The sequence below is a fragment of the Triticum aestivum genome, chromosome 2A (genome assembly GCF_018294505.1).
Source record: "Triticum aestivum cultivar Chinese Spring chromosome 2A, IWGSC CS RefSeq v2.1, whole genome shotgun sequence".
NCBI lineage: Eukaryota > Viridiplantae > Streptophyta > Magnoliopsida > Poales > Poaceae > Triticum > Triticum aestivum.
Genome location: NC_057797.1, coordinates 500761833 through 500772414, shown reverse-complemented (window position 1 = coordinate 500772414; position 10582 = coordinate 500761833). Strand labels below are relative to the sequence as shown.

The 10582-nt window shown below is 46.5% G+C and overlaps 1 protein-coding gene across 6 annotated transcripts; it reads left to right on the top strand.

Annotated features, from left to right (window-relative positions):
- The first annotated feature begins 8147 nt into the window (after window positions 1-8147).
- On the top strand, window positions 8148-9324 carry LOC123185450 (protein PYRICULARIA ORYZAE RESISTANCE 21). Of its 6 annotated transcripts, none has more exons than XM_044597325.1 (2): window positions 8148-8389; window positions 8511-9324. In XM_044597325.1, exons 1-2 carry the CDS (start codon window positions 8183-8185, stop codon window positions 9075-9077), a joined length of 774 nt encoding a protein of 257 aa, XP_044453260.1. In that variant the 5' UTR covers window positions 8148-8182; the 3' UTR covers window positions 9078-9324. The 6 variants fall into 6 exon arrangements, with proteins under 6 accessions (XP_044453260.1, XP_044453259.1, XP_044453263.1 ...); XM_044597324.1 differs by having other exon boundaries at window positions 8508-9324; XM_044597328.1 differs by having other exon boundaries at window positions 8206-8360; window positions 8508-9324.
- Window positions 9325-10582: the final 1258 nt, after the last annotated feature.

The window sequence follows — 10582 nt, the reverse complement described above, 5'->3', positions numbered from 1 at the left end:
CGATGTGTTCCACCCCAGCTCAGCTGCTCCAATGACGGAAGGGTTCACCACAGTAGGGATCCACTCTCCAGACTGTCTTTCACCGCCTCAGATTTTCTTCCCCGCCGCCGGCAGCCACGACAACTGCATTACCATCATCAACTGAGCAGACGACCTTGAGGACTACACGGGTCCGCAAGAGAGGTCGCACTCTTCCGTGTCTGCTTACGTTATGCATCACTTAATATGATGGCATGCTACTCTATCATCGTGTTCACCTATTAGACTCCAAGTCAGGTCCATACTAATGCTAAAACTTGAGTTTTTAAATGGTTGTGGATTACATATTGCGGAAGCAATCAGTACTATCTGTCTACTATCTGGTTAATCTTGGGTGTCTACTATGAGTTTCATGTTGGGTGCAAACAAACATTAAAGGAGTCATTATCTGTATTTTTAACTAAAGCTATTATCTGCCTGCTATCATTGGTTTTAGGTCTATTCATAGTTTGCTACCAGCACTCTGGATTTGTGCATGCACTCCTTAAATAATCTCACTATGTTTTATTCCTATGCATGTCAGTTATTGTACACAACGGAACTGAACATGTAGAGCAAAAGATATGAGCCTTGCGTGGTAATAAAATTTCATGCATACATCGCTCCATGGTGGGCGCAAAGGAAGCCCCCCTCCACCCATTTCGGATTGTAATCAAGAGGAAGATAACTGTTCTGAGGGGGATTCAGAAGGAGAAGACCACTCCTATTTACCCCCCCCCTGAGGTCTTCGCTCTAACTTGGCATGCTGATGTTGGTAATATCATGCATATGGTGCCTTGAATTGCTTACTTTATACATCAAATATGTCATCTTCTTAGTTTAGACATGCTTTGTGTGAATGCCATCTGTTTAGTTTCTTTATTGTATATGTGAATCATGCAATGCCATCTTGTTGAGCCAGGCATCATATATGTGAATTTTGCAATGCCACCCTGGTTAGCCAGTCATCTTATATGTGAATTATATCATGCCATCATTTTTTATTACATGTTAAATTTGTCAACAATTTTAGTACATTCAATTACTCTTCCTGTGCATCAGCCATTCAGCGCGGTCATGGAAAAATCTGGAGTGGAAACAAGGTCTTCAGAGCAGACAATGCTGTCTGACGAAGCTCATGTCTTGCTGGTTACAGATAGCTCCTTAGAGGAGGATTCAGAGACAGATGACCAGTCCTATTTCCTCCCTCGAGGTGCATGCTCCAACTTGGCAGGGTTATGCTGCTCATATCATCCATATGGTATCTTGCATTGCTATGTCATTTGCTTAGTTTAGACATGCTTTGTGTGAATGCCACATGTTTAGTGTCTAATTACAATATATGTGAATTATGCAATGCCATCTTGTTGCAAGACATCATATATGTGAATTATGCAATGATATCTTGTTGCAAGGCATTATATATGTGAATTATGCAATGCCATGCAGTTTAGCCAAGCGTCATATATGTGAATTATATCATGCCGTCCTTTTTAATATTTCTCGTTGCATTTGTCGACAATGTTTTTATATTCAACTGCTCTTCCTGTGCATCAGCCATTTGAATTGGTGATGGAGAAATCTGGAGTGGAAACAAGGTCTTCAGGCAGACAATGCTACCTACTGAAGCAGATATCTTGCTGGTTACAGATAGCTCTTCAGAGGAGGATTCAGAGGCAGATGACCAGTCCTATTATCCCCCTGAGGTGTATGCTCAAACTTGGCAGGGTTACATTACTCATATCATGCATATGTTGTATTGCAATGCTTAGTTTTTACATCATATACACAATATTGAATGCCATCTCCTTAGTTGACACATCATATATGCGATTGCCCTCTGCTCACTTGCTTAGTATATAAATCATATATTTGAATTATATCATGCCATGATGTTTACATAGACAGCATGTATCTGAATTATGGCATGCCAACCCAATTTCTAAAGACATAATATAGTTATATCATCTCATCATGTTTACATAGTCATCATATTTTGAATTATGTCATTCTATCCGTGAATTATATCATGCCATCATGTTTCCAGCGACAGCATGTTTGTGATTTATGGCATGCCAACCACTTTAATAGACACATCGTATAGTTATATCGTGTCATCCTGTTTACATAGTCATCATATTTTGAAGTATGTCATTCTATCTAGTTTAGTTAGCCATCATACATGTGAAATTATGTCATGCTATCATGTTTAATTAGCCATCATATATGTCAAACTATGTCATGTTATTCTTTTGGTTAGAAAACATAAATGTGAATTATTTCATGCCCTGTTTTCTTCCCTACTGTCCATTGCACCTGTCTATCTTACAATGTCTGTACATTCAATTACTTTTCTTGTTTATCAGCCATTTCAATTGGAGGGGGTGATGGCAGTATCCGTGGGAGTAAAAACATGGTCTTCAGAAAAGATCGTGCTACCTGTCAATGCAGATAGAACCACGGTTCTACTTCCCCAAGAACCAGCCCCACCACACATAACCCAGACTCACGCAGATTGTAACCCTACCCAGTTGGACAGAGAACTAGCTACACCCCTTATAACCCCAACCCCAGGAGATAGTAACCCAGTTCCAGTTGACACATCACTGTCTCCACCAGAGAGCACCCAAACACGATCAGTTAGTAAGGCAACTGCAGTGCCCAAAGCACGAGGACGACCACTCCGAACCCCAAGTCAACGCTTAAAGCAGAAGAAGAATTGTTCTCAGGTCAGGTTCTATAGCTATGGCTCATACTACTTTGGTCTTGCATCACTGTATTTACGCATACCAACTAATTTCAAATTTGAAGGATGCAACTGAAACTCCAATGGCGCAACAGGTATGTTTTAAATCTTGTTTCTTTAATGTGATTGTTGTTGTAACTTGATCTATGTTGATTTCAGTTTCAATTGAATAAACAATTATGTTCTCATGCCATGCACATTACAAGTGTTGTTATTGTTGTGTAGTTTCCCACACTTATACTCTGTCTATGCTGCTTTGTATTAAATAGATATGATTCAAACTGTCTCTATCTTGATTTGGCAACATAAACTAGAATGATATAGACCATACAATGACCATACTACATAGATATATGTTTGTTCGTGCTATTATCCTGTCCACCTTACTACTGAATTGGTTTACCAAAATGAGTTTCATATACAACATGGTAAACCTGTGATGTGTTTGTTTGTTTCTCTTTTAGAATGCGGATAAAATATTGGAGAAGAGTACCCCGTTATGCAATGGTCAAGGAAGTAATGCAGATAAGGTTCAAGATAGTGACACATCCCTGTTGATCTCCAAGAAAGCTGATAAAAGCTTTATTGAAGACACTAAGGCAACCCCAAAGTCATGTCTTGATGTAGTGTTCGAGTTACTGGCTACTACTGCTGGCACCAGCTCTTCGAACTCGCTGCCTGAATCAATTCAGCTTCTTGAGTCTCGACTTCAAGATGAAAGACATCGATAAGATGTTATGCGACAGGAAGCCGAAGGACTGAGGAAGTCCCTGCAGAATTCAGATGCATACCTTATGGTGCAACAACAAGTGCTGGAGGATTTAAGCGTCGAACAACAGAAAGTTAATAAGCTTACTAAGCATCTTGCCAGCATTATGGGTACCCAGGATATTGTTTCTCGAGCACTTCTGAAGTGGTTTCATTGTTTTGTTGCGGCATTTATTTGCACTGGTCACGAACTTTGACAACCAGTGTATATGATATGCAGCTTTGTTCCCTATATTTGCACTAGTGGTGAACTTTGATGCCCAGTGGATGTAATATGTGTAATAGTCGTGATAGCCTAGCGTAAGTTTCTTGCTTATTTATTTCCTTGTTGTCTTGATTATTTGTTTGCTTGTAGTCAGTGCAGTTCTTTTTCCGCTGTTTGCTAGTGGCCGCAATAACCTATTTTTTTAAAACTAGGCCACAATAACCATGGGCTACATATTTACTGTATTTACCATGGGCCTCCTACGGGTCGTAGAAACAATGGGCCTTCTAAGGGCCGTAGCATCAATGGGCCTTCTACGGGCCGTATGATCGATCGGCCAAACATGGGCCAATAACAGACCGCATTATGGACCGTAAACGGGCTAGATTTGAAATCCTCCTTTCATGGGCCAACCATAACGGGCCGTCGTTAATCGGCCGTATTCGATGACGTTACAAAAACGGCCCAAAGGATTAACGGGCCGCAAACGGGCCAATTGTAACCATGGGCTAAATTTGGCCCACAAGCAGAAAAGGCCAGTAACGGGCCATAAGTAACCGAATGCTGGAAATAAGCCCAAGAATAAATCGGCCCTGAGAAGGCCGAAAGATAACACGGGTTGGAAACGTCCCAATGGAATAATGGGCCATTAATGGGTATAAAGTGGTACACTGTTCATTGCGGGCCAGATTCACCACGGGCCATTAATGGGCCAAGAGTTACAAATGGCCTCGTATGGGCCGAAAGATATCATGGGTCGTACATCGGCCAGAAGTTACAATGGGCTGGAATCATATTGGACGGCCAAGATGAAGCTACTAGGCTTAATTCTGATAGGCCGTAACGTGCCGTGAGTTAGCGGGCTGTAAATGGGCTATATATAAACAGGCCGTTAACAGGCTTTTCGTGGGCTGGCTCGTTACCTTTTGACCAAGTCAAACAGCCGGCCTTTTCACCGAAATGGGCCTCTGTTGGGCCGTGCCACATGCCGACGTATCATAGGCCCCTCCTATCCAATGAATGGATGACATCTGTCCCAATGGTGAGCCAACACGTGTTTCCTCCGACCAATGACAATTTTACACGTGGAAAATCCTCTTTGGTCCGGGCTGTGAACGGGTTATCGGATCCAAAACCGGACCCAATAGTGTAACGGCGACCCGTTACGGTGGATGCCACGTGTCGGTCACCCTTGATGAAAGCACTTCTATGACATGTGATTTATCGTCATGGAAGTGGACACTTCCGTGATGATAATTTTGGTAATGTCATGGAACACTTCTACGACAGCACAGGTATGACTATCTTGATTCTGTTATAAAATTGTCATGGATGTACATACATGACAGAAAATGTGACCTACTGTGACCAACACGTATCATCACGGAAGTGTCTTTTTTGTAGTGGAGGTTGTGCGCTACCTCATTGGCGGGGTGGAGCCACCGCTCACCGCAGATGGTGCGAGTGCAACACACAAACCTGTAGAGTGCAAGCTTCTCATCGATGAAGCACGTATCCTCCAAGACCATGGTTGCGATGGCCTTCTCGCTCGTCTGCTTGCCGAAGATCTGGCCCTCCACGAGCCGGTGCTGTTTGAGGTGTTGTAAGTTGTACTGCTACTCATCCTGCAGCATCTTGAACATGGAGACCGATGGAGCCACCCGTTCCTCCCCTGCCATGAAAGCGTCGAAGTGTGCCTGTGCTATGGTGAATCCCATGACTGGAGCGGGTGCCTGATCCTCGTTGTACATATCCTCCATTGCCCGCTCCTCATCATTCCATCTCTCCTCCCGTGAGCTGGAGGCATTCTTGCCTCAATGCGGTGCGCACACTCGTCTTCCCAGTCATGCATAAGCTCCGCGGTCTCGTGTCGGTGACGCGACGAGAGCTTCTTCCACAACACACATTCAGTCTTGGTCGTTGTGTCGACAATCGTGGAAGGAGGAGGAAGGGGAGCAGTGGTGCACCGGCGGAGGTCAGATGAAGGTAGATGGGACTCAGACGTGGTGCAGGTTTGTGTCGGTCAGGCGAAACACAATTTAATTAGCGGGCGCCCAGGCAAGCGGGGCAATGTCTTGAATACGCCGACCAGGTGGGGGAATAACTTCTCGTTCGTCGTGCCAGCGTGAATGTTGGCCAGATGGACAAATTTTAGCCTGCTTGAATGCCATAGGAATTTGTCTCGTAGCCCATCCGGTCATGCTCGATTTGAACTGACATGAACGCAGCGCTGAGAGCGGGCGGCGGGCCAGACCTCCGAATCGATGTGTATTCAGCGCCATTAGGCTGGCATGCGCCAGTGACCGATCAAGTCCGCTTTGGACCAGCATGAATGCGGCGCGAAGAGGGGAGTAGCGGTTGGAGTAGGAAAAGACAAATGATTTTGTGTGGGTCGGGGTGTCGGACGCCTACATGACGGAGGTCTGGACACCCGGATATCTCCCCCAACATTGCTTCCGGTTTACAGAAAGCCGGACGTGTGGGCCTGTCCGCGAACATTTGATGGACGACGTTGGAGGGCACGAACTGTAGAAACCGCACAGTCCCGACATTTACAGACGGTTTGATGCACAACGTTGGAGATGTCCTAAGTACATGGCAAATTTGGCATCGCAAAAGCCCTAAGTAGCACACGTGCTCTACTTATATTCTGCCAATATTCTTCGCAACTTAACAATTGTCATGGACCTAGAATAATTTTGTGGAATCCAATAAAATATGTGTTATACTTAAAATTATATATTATTTTTGCTACACTTCCAAAATAATACAGATGATGCTCTCAAGTTTGAAAGGCAACCATGTGTTAGTTCTGGTAAAAAAGCATAGTCGAACCCTCAAAATTTAGCCCTTCAAAAGCTGTTTCAAATCTTAACTCCTCAATAAAAAGTGCTTCCTAGCTTAACTCTTAAAGGTTAACCCCCTAAAAAATATTCTGCATATTTTAAACACAAATTTAAATTACATAATTTCATAATTGAATAAAGGTAGCACATCATACATAGCACAATTAGATGGTTTATTACCACCTAGCATACTTTAAACTACATAGCATATTTTAAACTACATAGCATAATTAGACAACTTTAAATTGCTCATCATTGTTGAAGATATCGTCCCAATTCACGCCGAAGTAGGAAAGCCAGAGGGTCCGGCCTCATCGGCGTTGTTGCCACGCTTCTTGGGCTTGAACCACTCTTGTTTCGCGGCGACTAGCTCCAGATTCTTCCCGATGGGCTAAGCCATATAGGTCTTGTCGATAGCTCGGCCTCGAGCTGAATTAAATTTCAAGAAGTCTTATACCTCCTCGGCACGAGAGGCCACTCTAGCAGGAGGCTCGATTAAGTCCGGGGCGGGGCCACAGAGGGGAAGTTACCTTCGCCCGGGCGAGTAGCGGCAGACCACACGCCGCCTGCAACGTGGACTGGTATGTGCCGAGCCACCGCTTCTCCACATGTTCGAATTGTGGATCTCCATTGCCGAATCGCCCTAGGCCGCACGCCGTGGTACTTCTTCGGCGGCAGCGATGACAGAGACATGGATCTCGAGCGGGCGGGGGCGGCGGGTACTCGGGTGGTTGCGCCGACCCGTTCCGGACGAAATGCGGATACGGGGTGGCCCTCCTCATCGACGAGCTCATGGTAGCAGATGTGGCTAGACTCATCGATTCACGTGACGTCAGTAGGCGCTGGTCAATTAAAGTGTGGCACGAGGATGGCGGGGGCTGCACGGTGGCCGAAGGGGGAAAGGAAAGTGGCGGAAGCAAGAAGGTTGGTGCCTGCGTGGAGGCAGCCGAGCCAGGGAGAGCGACATCCAAGCCACGGAGGAAATCTTTTTTACTGAGAAGTGGCTTCGGCTGCTCAAATTTGAGGCACAACTGATATACCGCATTCTTTTTTTGAGAAGTTAAACTGGATGAGAGTTTGGCTATTGTTGCCATGAACATGTCTATGCATGTTAGGCCCTATTTGGCAAAACACCACTCCTCCAGGACGGAGCGGAGTGCGCGGAGCGCCGGGTTAGCAGCTCCTAAATTACAATTACATGTCGCTCCGCTCCAGAGCGGAGTTGCAGAGGGGAGGGATTCCAAACAGACTCTCAGTCCTACAAATTCGTCTGTGTCATCAATCGTCGTTGGCTTTTCCTTTTCTTTGCAGGAGCATAAACTCCTGTAAGACTTGCGATTCCAGTACACAGGTCGATGCAGAGGCGACATCCATTTCGGTTAGGTTCTTGTGAGTGCGGCATATAGGCCAGCGTTGAATTTTTTTAATTTAGTTCACAGTTGCTGTTTCTTCGTCATTCCACTAATTGTCACCGCTCCATGTCCTGGCTTCACGGCGGCGGCATTAAATATTCAACAGAATCTGTTAACCGTTGAGATGTGATCGACACCCGATACAGGGATCGCTTGCCATCTATTCGCACCGCACCAGGGTTTCAGAATGGCATTCAAGACCGATCCGTCCCGACGTGATCTCGCCACCAAACCAAATGCAAACCGTTGGAGAAAACATAAACACCTTCGTCCTGGTCGGACGCAGCGGCCACAGCTCCACTACTTCCTCTCCGGCATCTACTTAAGAACTGCAAAGGTTTTTCTTCCGACAAAGAATTGCAAAGGTGAGCTTACTTCTTCTTCTTCTGCAAAGGTGAGCTTACTTCTGTAGCCCTTTCCCCTTCTGCTTTGCTGAATCCAGAACCAAGAGAGACATGACGCTGGATGGTGGGCGCAGCCGTTCCTGAGCCGAGATGTATCTTGATGTGCAGAAGATGCCGACGTTGTGCATCACGGTGGACATGGGGTGCAGCCGCTGCAGTGCCAAGATCCAGAGGGTCCTGTCCTCCATCCAGGACCGAGGCAAGTTTGTCATCGAGAAGATCGTGTACGAGGATAACAGGGTGCTCGTGTCGGGGCCCTTCGACGCCGACAAGCTGACATGCAAGCTCTGGTGCAAGGCCAGCAACGTCATCAAGAACATTGAGGTCGTCAAGCCGCCGGTGGTAGCCAAGCCGAAGGACGACCCTCCCAAGCCCAAGAAGAAAGAGGACAAGCCCGAGCCCAAGCCAGCCCCGTGCAACCAGCTGGTGCCGTACGCGTATCCGCTGCCGTACCCGCTGCCGTACCCATCGGCGTGCCCGTGTGGCTGCGCTACGTCGTACTGCGAGTGCCACTCCAAGCCACCTCCTCCGGCACCGGCGCCGGCGCCCACGTGCCAGTGCCCGGCGTGGTCATCTTGCCACTGCCACACCTACCCGCCGTACCAGCAGCCCATGCCCATGCCGTGCACGCCGATGGTCATCTGCGAGGAGAGCCCGCCCGCCTGCACCGTCATGTAACTGCGACACGGTGTGCACCATCTCTTCGAAGCCTCCATGTATCCATTCCATGAGTGATTTGTTTGTAATTCTTTCAATATATTTCCTTAAACGTCTTCGAGCTTAATGATTTCTGTCGAATAAGTGAGCGGTGTATATATGTTGCTTAAGGAATCAGGAATTCCCAAGCAGCCTAGAGCAATTTTCACCTTGTTCAAAGATCCTTTACTCTTAGAATTTGGAAATACAATGCCTTGTTTTACTTTTATATAAAGTGTAATGGATTTCTTTCACCACTTAAATTACAATGCCTACCTAGGCCGACTGATCTAAATTCGGAGAGCCTGAATCTGGAGACTGTTGATCTTCATGGCATTGATTCTGACATCCCCGAGAAGGAGGTTAAGGCGGCCATTGATGCTATGACAGGTAACAAGGCCCCGGGACCTAACGGCTTCACGGTCATTTTTTTTGAGAGATGTTGGCACATCATTAAAGATGATGGCATGGGTTATCGAACAGTTCAGTAACCTCCAAACAATAAACCTACACTGGCTTAACTTAACCAACATTGTGCTATTGCCAAAAAAGGATGGGGCGGAGTTGATTGGGGATTTCCGCCCCATTAGTCTTATCTATGCTATTGGTAAGATCATAGCCAAGGTGCTGGCAGTCCGTCTTTCCCCATTGATGAACAACTTTGTCTTCAATAAACAAAGTGCTTTCAATAAGAGGAGAAGCATTCACGACAACTTCATGTATGTTAGAAATCTAGCGAGGCCGCTAAATAAACACCTTCCCTTGTCTGCTCTTCAAGCTAGACATTCGGAAGGCCTTCGACTCGGTGCGATGATGGTACATCCTTGACCTGCTACGTCGTCTGGGCTTCCCGCACCGCTTCCAGGAGTGGGCGGCGGCTCTACTTTGCACTTCCTCTTCGTGCGTTCTTCTTAATGAAGTTGCCGTGCCTCCCATCTACCATGGCCGCAAGATTAGATAGGGGTACCCCCTCCCCCTTCTCTTTGTCCTGGCAATTGACCCACTTCAAGGGGTTCTGGACGCCGCTACGAGACACAACCTCTTGCACATGGTCAGAGGACGATGCCCAGCTGTTTGTACCTGACTTTACGCGAATGACGCGACGGTCTTTCTCACGTCGACAAAGGAGGATATACACAACCTTGCTATAATCTTAAATCATTCGCCGAGGTTACCGGTCTGGCCACCAGTTTCGAGAAGAGCTATGTGGTTGCCATCCGTTGCCGCCAGTTAGACCTTGATGAGATCCTCCATAGCATCCCTGCCGTTCGCACGTCCTTCCCATGAAGTATCTTGGGCTCCCCCTCTCCATCTGGCAACTGAAGACGGTGGATTTCCAACATCTTGAGGATAAGGTTGTTGCAAGATTGCCTCCCTCGCAAGGAAGAAACATTACCACGGATGAATGTTCAAACTGGTGAAGTCAGCGCTCACTTCTCAAGTCATCTACCACATCACACCACTTGTGATCCCCTCTAGTGTCCGAC